We start from the raw sequence: 25,229 nt of genomic DNA on the forward strand, positions 1-25,229 counted from the left end.
AGTTTACCTTGACTCTCCACAATAATACGGTTATGGGACAAAATTTCATAAGCAAGTTGAAACAAACGAAAATAATTACATTAAGTTGAAAAAAAAAACAAAAGTCTTAATAAATTACAAAGCTACTAAACTATTCAGCATCAAATAAATTGGATTAAATCGTTACCGACGGCTTAGTTTTATAGAAGTAAAAAAACTGTGCATTTTTTTAATCTAAAGGGTTTTCCATTAAGGGCGCTTGATCTTTGAAATGCAAAAAAAAATACATGTAGGAGAGATATTTGCGAATTTTTTTTTTATTTGGAAGGTCTATCGACCCCATTATGTATGGAATATGACATCATTCAAATGACCGCCACGGCTTCGGTTGGTGGCGCGCACACGAAAGGTCCAATTTTCGATGACTCTGGCGCACAAATCGGGCTGTATTTGATCGATGGCGTGGCGTATGTTGACTTTGAGGGCATCGGTGGTTTGCGGCATGTTGGCATAGACCTGCGACTTAAGAAAACCCCACAAGAAAAAGTCCAGCGGGGTCAAATCGCACGATCTCGGTGGCCAGTTCACGTCGCCTCCGCGCGAGATGACCATTCCAGAAATTGCTCGTGCAGAACTTCCATCGTAGCGTGTGCTGTGTGGCACGTAGCGCCGTCCTATTGAAACCACATGTTGTCCAGATCCATATTCTCGATTTCAGGCCAAAAGAAGTTGGTTATCATCGACCGGTATCACTCACCATTGACGGTGACGGCCACACCATTATCGTTTTCGAAAAAATACGGACCAATCACGCCTCCGGCCCAAAATCCGCACCAAACAGTCACTTTCTGCGGGTGCATTGCCACTTGGTGAACCTCGTGTGGATTGGTCTCGTCCCAAATAAGGAAATTTAGCTTGTTGACATAGCCATTCATCCAAAAATGCGCCTCGTCGCTGAAGATGATTTTTTTGCCAAAATCGGCGTCAACTTCCAACTGCTCTAATGCCCAGTCAGCGAACACACGGCGCTGTCTATGGTCATTAACCTTGAGCTCTTGGGTCAGCTGGATCTTGTACGGGTGCAGGCTCAAGTCACAACGCAAAATTCGCCAAGTTGTCGTCTGCGAAAGGCCGAGTTCCTGTGCGCGACGCGGAATTGACTGCCGCGGGTTTTCGAGGACACTGTCGCGCACAGCGGCGATATTCTCGGCAGATCTCGCGTTACGTTCACGCACGGGAATCGGCTTATTGTTAACTGACCCGGTTGACTCAAATTTGTCCACCAATCGACGGATAGTCGACTCGGCAGGACGATCATCGCGACCGTAAAACGGGCGAAGTGCGCGGAACGTTGCTCGAACTGAAGACCCATTTTCATAAAACAATTTTATGATTTTCACGTGCTGCTCGACACTGTAACCTGCCATGGTGGTTTGGGAGGACGGAATGAATATAACACACTGCATTTCACAGCTGTCACTCAAACAACATGGCCGCAATCAGCTGTCAAAGTTCAAGCGTCTCTATTGGAAAACCCCTTACTTAGTGTGATCCAAACTCAATTTTAGCCTTACTACGTTAATTATTGTAATCCTAATTATATTCCAATCGGATGTTTAAAAGTTACAATAAAAGTTTTCTATAATAATCTCCGTTTATGATAGATACTGATGTTGGCTAAATTACTGACAAGTACTTATTTAAAGAACGTCATCTTAGCTTTGGTTTAACGATCTTACAATTATAATGCAGGACGTGCACGTAGCACGTGGAGCGAAAACAGATAATGACAGTAATTACATCTACATTGGCTATTTACATCATACATACATCTATATTTTTGTATTTTAATTAATTAATAATATTTGTAGATCTTTTTTATTACAGATATTGTTCATAAACTTATTTTATTCATTGTAAAAAAACTTATCATAAGTGTAAGCAACTTACACTTGAGCAGTTTAGCGGAATAAGCTTAAACCTTCTTCCTAAGATGAAGGGTTTTGCCCAGCGTTGGATAATTTACGGGCTGTTGTTTTTTTACTTTTAATATTATTTTTTGTATCTATTATTATATTTTTCTTTATTACTATATAATAAATGATTATGATAAAGGATATTCTCAAAAACAAGGTACAATTTATACCATATCTTAGACTCGCACATACTAACAGATCAAATTAAATAATAACACGTAAAAATAGTAGTATGATGATGAAATTATCTCGTTTGCAAGGTTAGTGGTGGAAGGTGGAATGGTTTATGTCAAGAAATTCGAAGTAGGAAGCCGAATTTTAAAGTTGCAAAGTTGCATGCATGCATGAACAAGTATGCATGGACAATCTTTAAAGTAAAAAATAAAAGTTGTTTACGATTGTACTATATACTTCCTTCGCTTTTCAACTTTACTCCAAAGAAAGAAGTGGCAATATTTTTGTACCCTATCTATTCAGTTTAGTAATATTTACTTTATATATAATAAGTCTTCTAGTGCGACGTTTATATCATGATGCGTATAATTTATGGATATTACTTCAGACACACTTACCTTGGTTGACCGGAACAATACAAGGATATTAGTGAAGGAACAAACTAGTGCATATATATATTTGTATCTGTTTAAATTTATCTGAATTTTACTATACATATATAGAGTCAATAATTTGCTGGTCTGATTAAAGCGATATTGTAAGGGAAATATAAAAATAATATATATTAAAAGTTAATTTAAGCGTTAATCTTTGGTAATTGTCACTTGTTTCCGTTTTCAATGTTTTTTTCGATTGTTCGGTTTTATGTTATATTATGCAATAATCTAATTCTTTTTAAGAACGCTTATATTTTTTACAAACTGCTTAAGCCCTTTTTAACTTCGATGTGTACACATGATCAGGGTTGTCACATAGCACATCTCGCCTGATATTGTAGGTACGAGTCTAAACTTTTAATTATATTATTTCGTGTGACATTTTAACCGACTTCAGAATAGAAGTAATTTATCAGTTTGATTATATTTTTTAAATCTTTTAATCTTAGAACTCCGCGATTTATAAACCAATTATGAAAATTATTTTTTGTGTGGATTTTTTATTTATGTTATACATAGGTAGGCGGGCCACCTGATTGTAAGTGTTCATCGCAGCCCATAAACAATGGCGCTGTAAGAAATATTAACCAATTCTTACATCGCCAACTTTGGGAACTATAATATAAGTATCCCTTGTGCCTGTAGTTACACTGGCTCACGCACCCTTCAAACCGTAACACAACAATACTGAATACTGCTGTTTAGCGGTAGAATATCTGATGTAGACGCGTTAAAAACGTTTTATGCGAAGATAGTACCGACGAGTTCTCGAGTGGCGACCATGGACCGGAAGACACAGCGTGGTTAGCCCCCCCACAAGGTGGTCCGACGACCTGGTGAAGGTCGCAGGAAGCCGCTGGTTTCGGGCTACCCAAGACCGGTCGTTGTGGCGTTTTTTGGGGGAGGCCTACGTCCAGCAGTAGACGTCTTTCGGCTGAGAGAGAGAGAGTACTGCACCGTTTTATTAAATAATATAAAATTAAAACGGAAACGGAAAATATACCCATTTTCCGGAGTATTCTTTAAAATTTCAAGGCTTGATGTATTATTGTTTATGCCTGTTGTCAGTCATAAATGCCCGGTAACGATTTATTTTTCGTACAGATGGTAGAATTGCCTGCCACGATAATTCATCATTATATATGTTATGTATTAAAACGACTTTAATAGCTCGTTACTTGTATATATATATATGATCGGTACAATAGCGATTTTTTAAATATAGGAGTAGCGTATTGTCTTCTAAATAAATGAAAATGTTAAACATAACAACGCCGTAATTATTTTCTTAGAAGTATTTATTAAATATTATTTAGAAGTATTTTAAATATTCAAATGGTTACCTTACGAATAAACGAATTATTCAGTAGACAGTAATATATGTATGTGAATTTTATGGTCGTTGTAGAGAAGACACAGATGTCGAAATAGACAAAATGTATACAGAGAGTGTCTTTCATTTACGAGCCGGCTTTCTCTCAATTCGCAAATAGCAAAACGCGTTTAAATAATAATCATTCATAAAGCTATGGTGAAATTCCAAAATGGTAAATAGTATATTAGCAACATACTATTATTACTAAGAAATATTCATGTTTGAGCGTTTCGTTTGGTGTTAAACATCCTTAATAATAAAGTAATTTTCAGTTCCACCTCATTACGAAATATTTTCTTTATCTTTTATATTCTGTTCTTACTTAATGCAAGATAATACGCTTATATATAGCTTAAAGTTAAGTGTAAAACAAGGTGTACAATTTCACGGTCGAAGTTTTACGTCAATAACTCTTTGAAGGTCCTCAGTGACGTAAATATATAAATAAAAAACAGTTTTATAAAAAAAATATTAGTCAAATTTACATAATATTTACAATACTTTATTTATATATCTTTTTTTGTACTGCAAAACCCAATGTAAAATATACATAATAGCATACAAAATTGGCGTGAGATCGTTGCAGCTTCATACATGTAGAATAAAAGTGTACATATTACTTTTATATCGTAATTAGCTGAACCTGCGGCTTTACCCGCGCGAAATTTATAATACACAAACTTCCCCGTTTTATCCCCTTTGGGATAGCGTTTCCTTCCTAAAATCCGTTCTTAGCAGATGTCTACACCCTATAAGGAACCTTACTGCCAAATTTCAAGTTTCTAGGTGTTACAGTTTCTGAGATTTCGTGATTAATCAGTGGATATATATATATAGATTAAAGTCCAGTCGGCATGATTTATGAGTTCAGTTTAATAATCATCATATTTTACTCAATTAATTATACACCTAAACCAATCTCATGAATTACAATTGCCCCTTGGTGAAAAAAATGGACAGAAGTGGTCAGTGACTTTGTTTTCAAACATGTAATAATATTGCATAATAACTCTTAAGTTACAAGTAAATACATTAAAAAAAAAACGAATACATAAAATGATAATAATAGTATTTATTTCAAAAAATATTTGAATATGAAATCAGGATTAAAAATCTGTAAATATTTTTATTCAAAAATTAAACGCTAGGTTTACACTAAAGAAATTAAAATTTGATGCATAACAGTGTGTTTAATTATTAATTATGGAATGTTGACTATATAATGACCGGTTGGCTAACTTTTATACGGAAGAAGGTGGTTGATTTATCCACAATTTAAAATTAAAAATACATGTCTTGACAGACAATTTAAGATTTTTTATGGAAACACGTATACATACAAAAGTATGCAAACATTTTCCGCTTTGTTTATTACAAACCATTCAGTTTATTATTCTGTTTTTTTTTATAATAGGCCTTATCCTAAAAAATAATTCGTGTCATATTTTACGCTTAACGTGCAGAATTTCCTGTTAAATTTAATATATTTTTATACAATATTAAGATAAAAATATTTCTAAATTAGAAGTATGTATTTTTTTCAACTATATTAATAAAATCAATCACAACAATGAGAGAAAACAAGAACACAAACAACTCCTTAAACACAACCACCCAAATGAAACGGTGGAAGATGAAATACTTGTCTCATTTGATATTTTCCTTGTCGGCTATTTTCAAGTAAGACTAACCAACCACACAGGACCGAGCCGAGCCGTAGCTGAATAGTGAGCTCTCTGTTCCCTCACTCTCATAATCCGATGGGACAACATGACGGGAAAGAGAGGCAGGTACAGAACCAACGGCAAATACTGCAAATATCGAAACTCCGGGCTGCTACTGAAAATTTCGTGACACAAAAATCCTACAACTTTGATCATAAGCATCCTTTGTGACAATAATGAGCGATACCAACTACTATAATTTGGTCGATAACGTTTTTAATAAAGAAATAAATAAAATTTTAATGGCTACTAAAATATTTGTTATATATTTAAAAAAAAAAACATTTAAAAACGAAACAGTTAGAACGTAAGACCTCGAGGTTTCCGACTTCATAAGTATTACTAACGAGGAAGTCAATTTTGATTAATCTAGCATTCTTCTTAACGCATATTTTTAAGTTTATGTTTATTGAAAAAAATAATGTATAATCATACTCGTAAGTCTACTACTCGTAAGTCTACCAATCTACAAAATATCTATAATTTAATTAGTGTTTTAGATGGATTGAAACGAGAATATAACCAGTTTTCCTTGATCTCTTTGGTTGAATACAGAATACGACCTCACTAGATTAGCTTATATATTTTTTATTATTATACACACGAATTATATTAATTTATATCATACATATATTGTCTTTGTTAATAATTCACGATAACCTTCAAGAGTTTATAAATTGTTAGATAAGAATCGACACCTAAAATAAGTTGTAAAATATAATATAATAAATATATCGTAATAAATATTCTTTTAAAGTTCGTTTGCAATTGCAAAGCTTGGTGTAAAAGTGACTAGATCTTTATAAAACATATATCATTCAATTAATAAAAGGCAATAAGCCTTTTACAGAAGTTACAGGCAAACTGGTTAATTTGTATAAATGGTGATCAACGTATATAATTCTTATGTTAATAAAAACCAACTATCATATAATTTACATATAGTTTACATATCTGTAGTTATCGTGCATTATGGGAATTTTTACAAAAAATATTCGAAATATTTTATAATAAATCGTTTTGTAGTGCAGTTTTTTAACAGAATAAAATTTATATAAACAAATTGACGTTTAAATTAATTTCTTCAATTACGGCATAACGAAAGGTTTTACATGCTTTCCGAGACAAGGATATCAATCCGAGGCAAGATTATCATTATAAACTTTTAAATTTGGAGCTAGTAATGGAAAATTCTTGACAGAAAATCTACTTCTGTTGGCCCAAACCATGTTCCGAGCTTGACGGTTAAACAAATATAAAAAAAACAGGAAATACTAAATATTTACAAAGATATTCAGTCATATATGACAAAAACTTGACCTTTACTTTGACACTGTGTTTGACGTGAACTTGGGACTTTTACTTTTTGTTTATACTTTAAACGGACTTTAACTTAGGAACTTAGAGACTAGATAAAAATAAGACATACTAACATGTCCATTTTCTTTTCGTATCAACTAATTCACGCATCGACTATCTATTGATAATTATCGCTCCACCACGTTATGATCTTCACGACATGTATCATTATTGGATCATACAGATATCATGTTCTTATTTTTATTTATTAAACTTCATTCATAAAACATAAATATTATTTTTAACAATTAACACAATCGTCAAGTTTTATGTTCATGAGATATTATCATGTGAAAAAATGGTAATAATACCTGAATGATAAATGCTTCATTAACGCAATAATATATCATAAAAAAACATACAAAGATATTTCACTTTGTTGGCTTTAAAGCAGGAAAATTAAAATCGTTTTTCATATAAATGTATTTAAAATGGATGGGTACTGTAACCGCCATTGTGATATTGGCTGCGATCATTAAAGTTATATGAGACTTTTATGATGAAATCGTAATTTTAGTATTGCTCAGAAAACATTATTATTTTTATATGATTAATACTTGCATAAATTATCATTCGTATTCAAAATAAAATTTAATAATAAAAGTGGTTCCACAGAACGAACACGGCAAATTAATATGACTTTTTTTTATTATAGTAGGTAACTAAGATTTTAAATTCATCCGTTCTGAACGTGTTCGATTTTTAAATGTGCCAAAACACACGCCAGCATATCAAATTAATTTTAAAACCATTAACGATAAAGTTTTATTAAAAAATCTTTAACCTAAATGACATGATAATGTATATTAAATGAATTAGACACGTATTTAATGTCTCATTTAATGAAATCATCGTTATGTTATGCCTCTGAAATATAGAATTGTTGCATTTTAAAACCTACCATGTAAATAGAATTAATGTAATTAAAGTAGCAGCTTAGAAACTGCTGTCACCATTTTTTTTTTTTTTTTAATTTTATGATTTCTCTGTATCCTTTTAGCACTATATGCATACATATTAAATATTTGAAAACGCGATATTCATTTATTAAACTATCACTAGTCGTGTACGTGATGAGATCTCATCGGAAAAGATATTTAGATATCAATTGTTTTTTTTAAATGTTAGCAATTTAGTAACCTTCATTGCACATACGACCATATCACCTCAGTCATGATACGTACATTATCTGTGTAAGCTATGCCCAATTTTGCGCTCTTATGTGATACATTTCAATACGATATATCCATCTATCAAATATTATGAACTAGTAACCTACCTTATAGTTAGTTTACAAAAAAGCTTTAACAGCTCTATTAACCTAATTGACATAAGCCTTTGTAATTATTTTCGCAATTCTAACATCAGAAATGACGAATTTCAATTTCTTATAAGAGATTACTTTTGAAAAATCCCTTTTTAGTGCTCATCTACGATCCTGTAAAAAATCCTGAGGAATTTTTTTTCCTGTCCAAACTTCCAGTTTAGGCTGAGTATTGTATGTCAGTCATTTGTTTTAAATTTTCTTTTAGTAGTAATAAGAACGACTCAAGATACATGATTAACACAATCAGTAATCTTATTTACCACAATTCTTTTGTCTCGAAACGTGTAGTTGACAATGACATTGTAAAGAATGTCGTTTTTCTAACAAATAATAAATAGTATACAACATAATCTAGACGTATCTTCTTAGGTTGCTAGAAGAAATATCTTTAAGGAATGAGATAGCATTTTATACTTAGTTCTCTTTTAATATTATTTTAGTATAAGCAATGGTTTCATAATTCTCAATACAATTAATATATCTATTATGTATATGTGTTATGCGCAGGTGTGATACGGTAGTCCGTGTCATGCTTATTAACTGATACGTTCCTAGCACCGTCATCGTGTGTTTAAATATATCTCAATTAACAAAAGTGATATATTTGCTGTTAATTTTAATATGAATTCAAATGAATAGCGTAGCAGAGGTAGATATGAAACAAAATAATGGATTATCATGGCTCTTAATATTATCATTGAATAAAACTAAAACAATGCTTTTATTATAAAGAGCATAATTATTACAATAGAATGTTTTGATAAAAGTATCAAATGATTTATATTTTCGACTTACCAGTATCAGAGTTTAAATTATTATACGCCATACGCTTATTATTTATATTACAAAATAGTTACAAACCAATTACGTTTTGTTCGCTTTGTTTAAGAGGGCATTAGAGTCGAGATAGAAATCTCTTTTCTGTAAGGAATGGATTTTGTTTTAAGTGTTGTTAAATAGTGGCTTTAATTGCTGATAAGAGCTCATAACATAACGTTGTCAAGTCATTAAAGCACTAAAAACCATGGTATCTTTTAACAAGTGTTGCATAAAATTAACATAATATGTGAATAGAATTAAGACTATGGTCACGATTGTGTTATTCGCAATCTGTAAATTAAAATAATTTGACAGTTTAAAAATATTGCTAGCTCTTTCTAATGCATAGTGTTAAAAGGTGATATTGTGAATTATTTCAGTCATATATGCTACTGAATCAGCCTAAGTATGTGTAATATGGCAAATAAAAACAATTTATAATAAAATGTATGAAATGTTTGATTTTCTTCTAGGGTTTTTTACTTCATAGACAACTAAATTCCTTGTATGACTAGGAGACTATGTCATCCTTACCATCTGTCAAGGTTATACAGCTGAAGGTAGTAAGTAAGTAAGGCTTGAGGTGGATTGAATAGATATATTAAAATTTAAACTCTACAGCATTGTAATATGATATATTATTGTGTTACATTAGCCATTGATAAGTATTCAATGTTTGTTTTCATACTAGGAGCATAGGGCACTTACACATATTTTAAAAGCTACTTCCACTTGACAGCTTGAACTTCAGCACGACGACGACGTGATTTCTCAAATCTTTTAAAAAATTTGTATAACGATTCTATGTGAGAATAAAATTTTAGTATTCTAATTGGTGAAAATTCGACCTTATTAAGTATGAGTTGCCCCACTTTGAGTGGATATTACATAACATTGGACATTGGTGTCGATTCTATTGTGAAATATTTTGTAATCACTAAATGAACCTTGTTTAATAGTAGTTTAAAAGGATAGCAAGACTAAAATGTTTTGGCAGAATATACTAAACTTAATAAGAATAATTATTTATAAATTGTTTAATTAAGTATGACAACAAGATGTTTAAAATTTATTAATTTTTGGTGCTACAATTTAAAGTGTTATCTTCACAAATTTATTTATAATTGTATCTGAAACGAAAGTCTACTAGAAGGTGGCCAATATTCCTGGCCATGTTTAGCTATCAAAGGTTAGGAGAATATTAATATTGTTAACTTTAATGATTAAATAATAAGATACATATCACTTGTAACAGCACGTTAGCAAGTTGAAAAGCAATATTTGGTTACCATTATTGATCAGTTGTTGCACCATCGACTTTGGCCTAGCGTCACTTGACCAGTAAACATTGGACAGGTTTCGACAGCGACGCTTGAAGGGCAAACGATTGATGACCACATTATAGTTAGAAATAGGTGGATAAATAAGAATGTTATACTTTAAAAATCGCGTATAGTGTATCTCAGAAAATATTATCTAACCTAAGATTATATGGATGATAAAAAGCGTCGGGCTAATACATGTTGAGACATATAAATTTAATTGTATTTAACTGATTTGTATCTCAAGAGTTGGAAAAGAGTAACTACTGTGTTTCTTGCCGGTTTTTCGCGGTTGAATTTACGTTCCTAACCAGAGGTAGCTTAACGCTTAATACCAGGCTGTAAAATTAATCAAGTGGTTGAACAAAGTATAAAAAAAGAATAAGATGAAGTTTCATAATACTGGAGTGAGTTTAGTTTATTTTAATATTAAATCTTAGATTTTCAATGTAAATTAATGTATTAACGATTATGTCCTCGTAATAAAGTCACGACTACCCAGAGATTCGTTTAATTATTATAGAGTTACTATTATAATAATTACTCTATCAATAACGATTTATTTCAATAATACATTATAAAACTGACGTGCTATTAACACATAATTACGTAATGGGTTTTTAATAACAATATTATGGTTATATGATTTCAAAAAGAATACCGTAAAATATAATGAAATATAAATTTAAAAAAAGGAAGGTTGGCCTTCCTCGATTATTCAAAAACTGATTAGAATAAATGTTTTAAAAACTAGTTTGAACGCATGCAATAATGTATTAAATATCGCGGAGAATTCAACGACGAAAAAACAAAAAAACGACACAACTTAAAAGTCAGCCCTCGTATATAAAATATTATATTACAACGTCATCTTGAGTATATACATTATACATATCAGTTTGCATTAAGCACAGTTAGAGAATAATTGTATTATGCACTGTAAGGCTTCGCTAATTCTAGTTGCAAAGAAAGTAATTCAATTATTTAATTAAAAGAAGAAGTAAAATAAAATGTCCGACAAAGAATATTTAAGTGATTATGGCAACGATAAAATTCTTCACGTTTTTATCCAAATTAACACAACCTTTCCATTATTAATTTAATTATTTAATAAATAAATATTAACAAGACTGAATCGGCTATTTCTGGAATCAGAAGAGTCACGGGAGGTGTAAAGAAAATAAAAAAACTTTGACGTTGAATAGACGTGACACAATTGGTCGAGATCTCGTATAATCTATGGTAAGCATTAAACATTCGTGAAAGAATATCGTTTTATAATTAAGTGGCATCGTGTTGTAGTATAAATAAAGATATGTAGTCTATAGTGCATAATATAAACAAATGGCGTTAATTTACATTGCATCTAAATTAACGCTTGATTGTATTTACTCCTTCTTCAATTGGAATAGACAATAGATTATCCTAGTGAAGGAATAACAAAAATAGTTTTGTAGTTTTAAAAAAATAGCAAAGTTACCAACAAACAAAGAACTTTTATGAAGTCGGTTAAAAGTACTTAAAATGACAACGACTCCGCCACTTATTATGACAATGCATTTAGGCTTAGCAACTGCTAGCTCACTCAGAGAATGCCTACTGTCCATCACTATTATCACCACGATGATATATTACATTATGCAATACACAAATCTACTACAATATGCGTCGCAAATGCATAATGTTTGTTTGTAGACTTTAGTTACAGTAAACTGTCTTCCTATCAGCTTACTAAAACTAACATCATCTAGAGAAACAAAATCAATGATTTATATTTAGAATAAATATTATATACAGTAGTATAACAACTCTTTGACAATAATAGTTGAAAATAAAAACATTCATAAAAAAACTTAAAGGTCGACTTAGAAACATGAATTTCAATCGTAAATTATGCAAGCAGAGTATATTTGAACCTGTTTAATAACTTACCACTTAATGTATTGGACACTGACCTTTTTTGTTGATGTCCCATAAAACGATGACGCAGCCAAGCCTGGCCAGACGCAGGGCAATGAGACTTCCAAGGCCACCGCCTCCTCCCGTCACAAGCGCTATACTTCCTTTTAGATCTTTCTTTGGAATACCAACTATTGACTTGTATATTCCTTGAATTACATAACCGATCGCAAGCATCAAAAATGCAAGTACATCCAAAACAGTCTGTATAATTGTGTATTTATCTCGCATACATTCTGGTATCTCTCTCGTTAAGGGACCAGGCCTTCTAATTCCATTCATATACTCTTGGGACTCAGTCGCCATTTTATTTAACAGACTTTAACGTTATTAATTTATTTTTTTACAAAGCATTACTTGCTATTCGATCTTTTTCCTTAATAGTTTTTCCATCAACATTTAATATCCGGCACGTTCAGCGGATCTGAAAAAAAAATTAACGTTAAATAATTTACTAATTGTATTATTATATATGGAATTCCTTTATATACCTCTATGGAAATTGTATTTTTTATATATTTTCCTTTTACATTAGGTACGAGTAAAATTTCGTGACGGCATTATAACAATTTAATTTTATTATGATTTTCTACACATCTTAACAAATACGCAAGTCAGTTAATTTTATTGGGTACGAAGACAGCCCGATAATTAAATTAAATAAAAATATATATATCGTAGAAATTATCGGATTAACTTTTAACCGCTGTGTAGCGGGTGCCTTAATCAACCCGATTTATTTTTATTTTTCTGTCACGCATTTCATGTTATTTGAAAGAAGAATACATCATTTAACTATTTAACTAATCAAGCGCCAAACAAAACGAGTAAACGCTTATTAAAATATTTATTTATGTTGCTTATAGTATGTTTGTTTCAGAAAGAAGAATATTTATGATATTGTTAAAAAATAAATAGGTTTCTTAAGATATTTAAATATCAAGTTGGGTCAATTTAAATAATAGTTTCGTTATTCATAACTAATAATGTTTTGCAATCTTGAATACACATTATACTTCAAATGTCTCAGAGATTAATCGGTGTCTTACTTAATATGATATTATAAATTATTGACACAGCTTGTATGCGTCGCCATTACGATACCTACTTGCGATTGATGTGATGTTAAGAAATGAGTGCACAAAACACTCGCTTAGGAATAATTCACTGACATGTTCCTTTTAGTGCTTAGACAAGCGGTAAGAGACGTTTTTACTCGCTTAATTGTTTTTCTCTCTTTATTTGAATTATACAATTGGAGTATACAGTGAACAGAAAAATAAACGTACTAATTATAAAAAAATACACAGCGAACAGCCTCATCAGTCATGTTGGGTCAATAGTAGCTATTTTATTTTGCTGTCCAATAATTCTCAGTAGCAACCTGGTGTTTGGAAGTATGTATTTACATTCTCGAGTTCGAACAACTTGTAAAGCCCTTGGTCCTGAGCCTGAGCTCCCTTCGGTCGAGTCGGATTAACTTGTCATCGTTTTACGAGTATATATTTGTATAATGTTATCGTATTGTATGTATTTTAATAAGGTTACTTCGTTTTTGTGATATTGCACACCTCGAAGCCGAAGCGGCGAGGTAGTGATTTATTGGTGTCTGAAGATTAAAATCACAATTCACTCAGTTTATTTTTATTTATATCGCACTTTTAATGTTATCCGGTAGATAAACTTAAAAATAACTTATCAAAATTCAATTAGTGTGATTTTTTAAAACATATTTTAGAAAGGCTAGTGGCCACCGCCCCTGTACATCATCACTAGAAGGACCATAGACCTTCTAGGAAGTTACTCACCCACTATATAAAACGGAACAGAGCAATATGAAGTATTTCTATTTGGCGGTAAAATAACTGTCAAGTGTGTGACCTTCAGGACTTGCACAACAACATAACACCGCGATTAAACTTACAACTAGGTATCTGTTAATGTTTTTCCAAATCTTGTACTTTCATTTTCTATGAATAAATTAATTAATTAAAATTATACAAGTGTCCTTTTGGACAAAACTAATATTTTATCAAAAATCATTTTCAAGAAATCTGACGTAAGCTTTGTAAATTATAAACTGATATAAACTCGTTTTTTAAAACTTCCTTAAAATGTCAAGGTAATATTATCATCTAAAAAATAATAATGGTTCCCATAAAACTATATATATTGTGTTTTAAGTTTTTGTAATATACTATGACTAATGTCCATTCTTCTGAATCATTTCATAGTCAACCGTTTTATGTTTTATATAATAAAATATGATCGCTTAATAGATTAATGTTACTTAATGGATAAGTTAAAATCTGATTGTCAAAAATCTATCAATGTAAGTAAACATTTGATTTTTTCATTAAATTATTAATCTGCATCGCACGTGACATTGGCGAAATAATAATTACACCATCTTTATAATAGATAAATATTAATTCAAAATTTATTTAAATTAAAAAAAATGCATTTCATCAACAAGTACTAGTTATTGTTATTTGTAACATAAGAGTACCTGTGATATGTTGGTACTGCTATTAAAAGAACATAATGAAAATTTTGGATTCAGGTAAATAGCACGAATATCATTCACATTCACAAGAAATTTACTTTATTAAAATATTAATAAGTTATATTAAGCAGTATAAAGGTCGTATTGATATTGGGTACATTACCCGAACAATGTCATAGGAATTATTATTTTAATTATTAATTATTACACAAGTCTGCAAAAAAAATAAAATTGAGAGCTGTTTTGGTTTTCCTGCGTGATTCTTATGATTTTAGGTGTGCTGAATCCGAAAATAACTTTCATTTTGTCATAGAACGTCACGTTTTCTGATAATATGGGTCAACTCAAAAATGGTTCACTTTTGCATCATACATATGGGAGTTCAAATTATCGCAAATAGTCACCCCTATCACCTCCTAACGGGAATACGTCGAATTACCAATAACCCTGTATATGATGTATATTTACTACCCGCAAATTTAATGATTGCCACAGATTATTCTTTTGCGCAAAGAATTGACCAGCAGATTTACGAGACAATAGAGGTTTCTTTAAAAAAAAAAAAGAATAAAGCACCAGATACATTCAAAAAATGGATTATAAATTTCGTCTGATTCAAAAACAATTTCAGACCTTCACTTTTGCGTTGACCTCCTACCATTAAAAAGCGACTTTTGCGAATATTAAGTACTTTATTCTTTATCTCTTTTTACATTATTGATGACTATTGTAAAAATTACAATAATACTACCGCTTAAAATCAAATTAATATGCAGTTATATTGCTGAGTGTTTAAATTGCAGCTGCTAAGAATATAATAACATCTAAGATCGCGTGGTGGGCGAAGCATTAAAGGTGCAAGAATGTTTGACAGAAATAGGGCAATGATATAATATATGATAAACATTTATATAATTTAGTTTTAAATTCCCAAAAACAAAAGCGTAGTGTTTACTCGCCTTAATGTAGGAAATAAAAATTAGAAAGGATTTTTTAAAAATAAGTGTAGATTTGAAATATACTCAGTGCCGCAATATATGCGGTTAGAAAAGTTAGCCTGACTAGATATTCAGTCTAACTTTTCTAAACGCTTTATATAGCGATCATTCTCGATTAGTATATATATAGTAAATATATATAATCAAGAGTTTATATTCCTAATAATATTATTTATATTTACAAAAATATATATATAACTGAAACCATACATAGTGAATCATAGATTATTCAAGATGATGTCGACCAATGATATCGCTTCAATTCAATGTCATAATTGTTTACTTTGCTCCTCTTGTGGTTGTAGACTATAGTTGACAATGGTATTTTATTTGAGAAAAGAGACGATAACAAATTATTTTGTTTTTGTTTTATTTACACTTCTTAAAATCACAAATAATTTGGCGCCAATGACATACATACCATCAAATGGCTAATCTGTCTTGCAAAAAAAATCAAAGTTTTATTAAAGGTTTATATAAAACAACATTACAAGCGACACAGGACTAACCAAAAAACACGTTATATTTTGTAGACGCCGATTTTTACTACTTCTTGATGAACATTATTTATATGCAATATCCAAGATTAGCTCCCAATTTAGGTGTGTACCAATTAATTGATAGATTTTTAGTAGGCGTCCATACAATAAATACATGTTTTCCAGAACATTAAAGTATTTCTTTGGAATTAAGATAACATTTTCCCGCGTAAATAAGAAATCTATTTCATGTAAATGGAACATTACTGTCATGTTTGATTTGATTCCGACCTCATAATTGTAAATTTGATAAAATTAAACAAATAGTAAAATTTTATTTATTATTAGTTAAGTTAGACCGTTGTTATATATAACATAATGAGTTAATAATGAAAAGTAAAATGTGTACATTGAGCAAAATTAAAAGCCCAACTTCTAATGAAATTTGTAAAAAAAATCTAAACATGTTCGGACATGTTACAATTTTAGGTAGTTAAGTATATATACATAAGGTAGATAATTAATTATACAATACATTCCTACTGAGAAAGCTACTATATTATTGTGAGGCATGTAGGTATAACAGGTATTATAAGAAATTGATATACAGATAAAAATCTGTATATCTAAAAGAACAATAAATAGGAGGTCAAACGTGTTGTTCAATGTAAAAAAATAAAGGTAATATCGCAATCACACCTTTTTTAATTCTTTGACGTTTCGACAGAATCGCACCCGCGGGTGTCATGAACCTGTCGCGATAATCAAAGAGACCTATACAATCACTACGTTTTAGCAATAATATTCATTTATTGCTTTAAAAAAGGTTTAACTCTATTTATGACAGATCATCAACAACCAAACAATTATTTGAAATTATAATTTATAAAAGCTCCCTGTACTTATTGTATATTATATTTACGTCGTACCCAGTCTTTAGTGACGTAAATATAATTATAAAAATAAAAGTTGCTTTGTTACTTTTAAAAATATTTAATACAGTATTATCTAGGTACCATTAAAATATCTCATACTTCAAGTGATAGTAACTTAATGTTTTTGACAAAAACCAACATTCAAAATTTTTTGTATCAATCAACATAAATTTCGTAGGAAAATTCATTACGGTAGCTATAGTAGCTTACTTACGAATGAAACTACACTTCTCCATACATCGGCTTGGTGTCGAAACAAACTATCGTCGGTCGGTGAACGCAACCTATTGCAACAGCTGCGCTAAAGCGCTGTACACCATCAATCAAGGTCAATGAAACAAAAAATTACAAGAACTGCACCTACATTATTATAGTCTGAAGCTACAAATACGATTTGCAATCACAAAGAGGCAATTTGCTTGATTAGAAAACGCGCGACAAATTAGTAGAATTTGCTTTTTGATAATGATTTTACCTTTATTTAGTGTTGTACATCAACATCATAATAGAAAAACATATTTAAAGCCGATTCCAAAAGATTTAACATAAGCTTTCTAATATAGATAAGTTACACTATCATTGGCTTTCTGTACATATTACTAGATTTCTTCACCGATTTGAAATTGATATAAATGAATATTATTGACAGTGCCGTGTTAATTCGTAAAAGAAAATTACCACTAGAAGCAAACATTTTTTTGTTAATAATAATCATTTTATCATCCAATGGTAGGTACTGTATAACATTTAAGCAGCGCGTTTATAAATCGACGTAGATATCTAAATTTTTATCAAAACACCGACCGAAAATGTTCAAAGTTAATTCATTGCAGTAATATTTTTATTAAATTAAAAATAGACATTTCATAAAATGTACATTTTAAAACTCAAGAAAGATAATTTATAGGTCAGTTTTTAACGGTGTAATAATTATAATAAGTAAATAACTCTGTTTCAAACGTTTGGCTCTGACGGATGACTAACTGTTCTGGAATTGACTAGTTAAAGTAACATAGCTGTCCGTATTATGGCATCAAGCATATTAAAAGATACCGGTTACCTGTTACACCGCACCGGACGCTAAATTATTGAATGAATATTGTAGTCAGTTCTTGTAATTCCCTTGTGATTGAACTTAACTAGAACATACAAATTGCCATCACACTTACAAATTCGTTTAAAATAGATATACGCATTAAGTACGTGCTGCTGGGCCCTTGATCATCAATATTGAATTTTAAATAAATCTTTTTAACTGATTATTTTGACATAATTAATTTTTATTTTTCTAAGCGCAACACAGAGTACGCGCCATTTTGAGAAAAAAAAATTAAATAAACTATTTATACTTTCTTATGTAAATGACGACAATAAATATAGGGATTTTTACGGATTACAATTCATTAAATTTTTAAAATAATGTATACTAGTTCCTATGATCCCATTCTGGTTAACAGCCTATGTCAATCGAAGTAGGAATAAAGATAAACAAACCTTAAATTTACGTATTTCATGTGATTTGATAATAGCTCAGCTATATTGTACACTACCAAGAGCTTATGATTAATATATCTTTATTTATAATACATCACTATTACTCTTAACTACTTATATCCACTTTAACTCTACTTCCAAAGTTCCGATAAAAGTTTCGTCGCCGTTCAAAACGCCATTTTTTCGCACATCCATAGTGAATATCATAGACTAAGCAAACTTTCGACCAATGACAATGTCGCGTCAATTTGCTGTCAAATGTTGTTTATTTTTTGATTTTTGACTTTCTTCCTTTTATGGTTGAAATAAAGTATGTGTATAAACAATAATATGTATTAAAAACAAACAATATGTGTGTAAAACTTTTGTATCAAAGGATCTTGATTTTTTTTTATGGAACAAAGCCTTCGTTGTCGCACACAGAAACCTTATCAAAGTAACATTACAATCAGATGGATAGTTAGAAACGCGTAGAGGACAAACAAACACACATTATTTTTAAATTTATTAAGATATAATTATAATAAGTGAATGCGATTGCTCATGCCCATTGCAATGGAAACAGACAAGGTCTGGTAAAGTTCAAAATTGACACATTTCACTTAAATTATGCTTATAAATATTTTAGTTTAATAAATACTTAACTCACAAAGGTTTTAAAATAATGATAATAAGATATCAATAAGTAACGGTATCGCTGTCTCAAGACATAGAACAGATACGTTTTAAAAAAATCGGTCGATACTTGTTTTCAAGTGAGGTGAACACAGACAAACATTTTTAGTTTTATCTTTATAATTCTAATCAGATAGAAATAATTCAATTAATAAGAGGAATTTTGGACATTGAACTATTAAAATGGTTTATAACTTGCCTCTATTGTTGATGGTCCAAAAAAATCGCCATTATAAATAGAAAAGCTGTTGTTTTTTAACAGACATTGATAACATTGCTCTTTCAAAAATAAGTTAATTATCTGCCTCTCAATTTAATGTGCGAAAAATTTACAAAATACCGGCCAATATAGAAATCATACAAGTAAGTGTTCACTGCACACATTGAAGGTCATGAACATAAAATACGATACCGATATACAATGACACTTAATCGTCGTCTGTGATCAGCATTTGATCATCGAAGTATGAAATATGGAGTCCGTTCAACCGATTGTTCTATAGAATAACAAAAATGGCCGCGACATCATATTAGCGTACGGCATTTGCATGTAACTAGAAAGAACAATCAAGTGTTCTCCTGAATCATATTTACATTGATTCAACATTTTATTTAAAAGTTACTTAATAATAATTAGCTATATTTTTTACGATTATTATTTCTTTAATTTAATGATTACAACACATTGGTGTTGTATGAGTACGTAAATCGATTTTAATGTTTTCATTACACATGTTAATCTCATAACTCTTTTGTTTATATAAAATTAAGTCATAATTATAATCTGTCGAAGTTCAGAACGTTTCGCATCTATTCGCATCACAAGTTACTCTACATTCGTACCAATATCTCAATAGCACGCTGCGCTTGCGACACCATGTGCTGCAACATCCACATTTTCTACATAACACATTTTGGCCCGCACGACATGTGTCTGTGTATAAATTCAGCATTACTAAAGACTTTTGAAATTAATATTAACTAATAAATGTCATCCACAAATTATGATGTAATCATATCAGCTATTATGGTTCATATAATTTCGTAGGTGACCTCGAGTTTAACCTCATGGTTAAACGTCATATATAATACTAGTGTCCGCCCGCGATTTCACCCGCGTGTGAGGGGAAGGGGGGGATTTGTGCCAGGTACATTCTTCCGGGATAAAAAGTCCCGGCGTGATTCGTGAAACTTTATAAATATTAATAAGATTATAATAACTGTTGTTTGGGTTTTGTCTAAGGTGAATCAATACTATTCTAATTCCATTACAGTTTTTGTAATGCTCAAACAACGTCTCAAACAATTTCTCATATTTGGGTTGAATGAGATTTGCTGTATAATGCTAACATTTAATGTAGTAGATATTGATTCACAAAAGTATATTATACGGTAAAACTGCATACGATTCGATTAACTGATAAATCGTAATACTTGAATAGTCTGATCAACTTATCAAGCAAATTGAAGTAACGAAATTTGATTCTTCTTTCATTGATTTATCTCAAATTTTATTTGTTTTAATATTTTTGTTAATTAGCAATTATTGTTCAACCAATATCCGTGTGAATCCGCTACAATATAGCGCTTATAGGATGTGCCAGTTCTCGAAATATTTATCAATCGTGTTGCACCAATTTAACTTTAAATATAATTTCAACTTTAATCGTTATCAAAAGTGCACATTGACAACGGCCTTGCTCCAATTTTTATTACTGATTTTGTTACACAATAAAATTACTGATACAATTGCACTTTTATTTACGGTTTGTAACCGTTATACTTAAACCTTACAAAATTTGCCGCGAGAGAGACTCATCTAAACATTTTAATTACGTTACGAACGGCTCTCCAAACTATATCACGCCTAAGTTACATGTGTAAAATGGGCAATATTTCAAAATAAAGTTGATGTAATTCCAACTGACTTAAAAAGATACAAGGCCACTAATTCTTCGCAGATTTCCGCATAACATATCAATTAGTAATCAAGTTATTCGGTTTCGCATCAGAATTTAGTCATATGCGCCTCGAACTAACCAATAGTTATCAAGAACCTATTACATATAAAACCATTAAGAAGCTATTATCAAGTAGTTGGGTAAAAAAAACTTGTGTTTATTTACCAATCTGTGAATCAATTTTAATTATCATGTTGCGACGATAAATAAAGTATTTATATATTGAGTGAAGCAGTATTTTAAGTATTTTAGGAACAATTGGATCAGCAGCTACCATGGGTTCTAAGATGTTGCATCCCTTATGCTCAAGTGCGGATCTCCCTTAACGACGAGTAGGCCCGGAATTGAGAGGCGGCAAAACTTAGTAGATGAGCTGTTTAATAGTTGTTCCAACACGAAGCCCACAAGCAGAGTCAAGGTTTAAAAACTTAAAAACGTTTTTAAAGTACATCCTAAAAATAAGTACCTAATATCGTCACATTATTATTTTTTTGTTTCCAGACTAGGCGGCGGCATTTCTCATATGGCTAGGGCAAGCAAGGTATCAAATCTGTCCCTACAGTTGTGCTTGACTCACCCCTTTAATAACAAAGGTTCAGTTATCAAACATGAAGTTAACAAAAAGTATTAATGTTTGACACAGCGATGGTAAAACAATTCACGAGTCAATCATTCATCCAGGCAGACCTGATTCGCCCAGATGTGTTTTTTTTAACGCTGTTTTTAAAAAAAGAACGAATATAAACCATTCCTTCCTTTTCTTTCTAGGCTTTATTATTTGTTCCTTTAATAATGCACTGAGGGTGGTGCCCATAACAAACAGAAAAACAACACTAAAGGATAATAAGCGATGATAGGTATTATTCGCCCAGAAGACCGGCATGAACTCGTAACAGTGGTTTTAAAAATGGTAAAGTTTTATTTAGATAAATATACTTTATGACTTAATTTTAACAGAAGAACCAATAAAACCTTACGCCGATTAATAACTTTAGTTGTTCTTGCGCGCAAATTATATTAAAAAGAATTGCTTGTTCGGTTGTTTAACGGTAATAAAATCGGATGTATTAATGTATTCTTTAAACTTATTTCACCGTTAGATATTGCACGAATATAGGTAACATGCAAACAACATTCAACCAAAACGATATATACAGAATATACAAAGATAATAATTATGTGTGTTCATTCTCGTAGATAGTTTTATATAGATATGATTATAACGAGAGATACCGTTAATCAAATATCCTTAAATAAGGTATGGTATACATATATTGATATTATAATCGAATTATAGAAATAATCTTGCTATGTATTAGCCTCAATTAAAATAATGGAATACTTTATGTTATTAAAAGTATTCCTGTTTTAACATTGTGCCACACGCATACCATATACATTCCATATATAATTTATTATCAATATATAAAAAGAGACAGATATAAACAATACTCGTATCAACAAAAAAGAATGAATATTTTGACATAATATAAAAACCAGTTTACTAGGCTCGTTCTCAAGAACCGTTGACTGGTAATTTGGCTGTCTTTCGCCTTCCTTTTTATGCTTTCTCTGCTTTCACTAGGCCATTGGACTCGAATTTTGGTTTATCATCTTAATACTTAACGTTTATTCACACATACGAACAATATTTTTATGTGTGTCTGATTTCACAGTAACCGGTTACTGATTTAATGATTTTCTGCGATATTTATTACTTTCAAATGGTTAGATTTTTTTAATACTAGATATATTTAGACTATAAGAAATAACATAGTAAAATATTTAACTCGTTTTAAAATAACTTACAACTGTATGCACAAGAAAGCCAATGTGTATTTTTATTTATTTGTATTTGTTTGTAACGGGAATCGAACATGGATACTAAGCAAACACATCTCGTTCCTTATAGCAATACGCAAACGAAACACAATGTATATAATTATATATGTTTTTTATAAAGGCATTTTCGAATGAAATATTTGCTCATAATTCCCATATACGTATATCAACAATTTACACCCAAATGAAATTCAATTATAATAAAGCCCTATAAAAAGTGATTTCATATTGTTTTAACGACGTAAATATATAACAAGTTAGTGAGGCTGACATTGACACAGAACATACATTATCGAAGCATAGAAATGGTTTTACACAATTACGCAACCGACGAAAATTTACAATTAATCGATTATGCTAACAATATTATTGCTATTTAACTAGTAAAATATAAAATTTAGTAGCCTCGTATGTCTGAAAGTGTATCTTTACAAGATATTTTACTGAACATTCGTTTTTAAAGCATTTAATTTGTAAATAACTTAATGTTAACCAGTATCACTCGTTAATTTATACATAAGTATTCGTTTTCCATTTACAATTGATGTGCCAAATCCCATTAAAACGGAGTTTAATAGTTTTATATTAATTAATTTAATTTCATATATATAGTAATAAATATACAAATAAAAAAAATCTAATCATGGCTTCGAGAAATGGTACCTAAAATAGCAGCTCGCAGCATTTTCCAGTTGAATTTCAATAGCGATTATTTGAGCGAATAATTTACCTATCTTTCTATCAACAGTGGATGGAATAAGTCGGTTGTATCTTATAGAAATTGTTTTCCACTATTACATCAATTTCCAAGTATTTCAAGTGCAAGCAGTAGCAAAGATCTCAATTATAATATTGAATTTCTCATATTCTAATGTAAATAAATATTTAGCATGTTAAATTTATTAAAAGTTCATATTTTTAACTTTACGTCATAAGTATTTTTACGACATAATATTTAACAAGAACATTAAAAGATCTATAACTATATTAATTTTACTTTTCCCTATAATATTTTATTTTTTATTTAGTTGCCTTCATAAAGTTACCAGCATATACCAAACTGAAGTTGTATATACATATTTTTGACACATCGAAATATTATTGGTACGTTTTACGTAAATATTATTTAAATTGCAATTATTTTTAATGTCTGATAATAAAGCACGGTCATGCAAGAGTGATTATAACAGACCCGAGATCTTGCTTTCTTCAAATATGAAAATAATTAATACACGTGTGTTTAAAATAATTACCTTTAACAAGATATTTTTTCTTTCCAAGACGGTATTTTAAATTAAAATTTAATACTTTTTCATCGTCCATTACCTACATCTGTATATACTACAATATAAAGTATCCCACTTTACTAAATTTGTATTCGTGTGTGTGTCTTAGAATAATCTGGACGTAATAAAGATAGCTGGAAAATATAAAATATCTCATATTTTGAAACAGGTTTTATCAAATTCATTTATAATAAGAATGAAACGGAACAAACAGATGAACATACTTAATATAAAAAGGCACAAAAGGCTGTAAACAAATTAATGAATAAAACCCGATTTTACAACTACTACTAATAAATACTTTTCACACATACATTCTACTTTATATGACTACAAACATATTTTTTTATCTTACTAACTGTTTCAGTATAAGGTTTTGTGTTGAAAATTATTTTACCGTTGATTTAAATTATCTGACCTTACAATACGTCATCAATGTTTTACTTTCACACGCTAATATCAAAAGCAATATTTACTCCATTAATATTAATAATAATAATAATGTAAAAGAACATTTGGTAGTATTGGTTTTTATATATTTCAGAGATTCTGCACAATAATGATACCTTGCAATCAAAAGTCACGGTCGTCATAAAAGGATT

The 25,229-nt window shown here is 30.4% G+C and overlaps 1 protein-coding gene across 1 annotated transcript in view; it reads right to left on the minus strand.

Annotated features, from left to right (window-relative positions):
* LOC113400240 (estradiol 17-beta-dehydrogenase 11-like) overlaps positions 1-25,229 on the minus strand; it is a 42,056-nt gene that overhangs the window by 13,333 nt on the left and 3,494 nt on the right. Inside the window, exon 2 of the mRNA XM_026639741.2 lies at positions 12,448-12,875. Within this exon, the coding sequence (XP_026495526.2) occupies positions 12,448-12,757 (310 nt within the window). The 5' untranslated portion in view covers positions 12,758-12,875. The remainder of the gene's footprint in view (positions 1-12,447; positions 12,876-25,229) is intronic.

Source organism: Vanessa tameamea, chromosome 17, assembly GCF_037043105.1.
Source record: "Vanessa tameamea isolate UH-Manoa-2023 chromosome 17, ilVanTame1 primary haplotype, whole genome shotgun sequence".
In the NCBI taxonomy this organism is placed as follows: Eukaryota; Metazoa; Arthropoda; class Insecta; order Lepidoptera; family Nymphalidae; genus Vanessa; species Vanessa tameamea.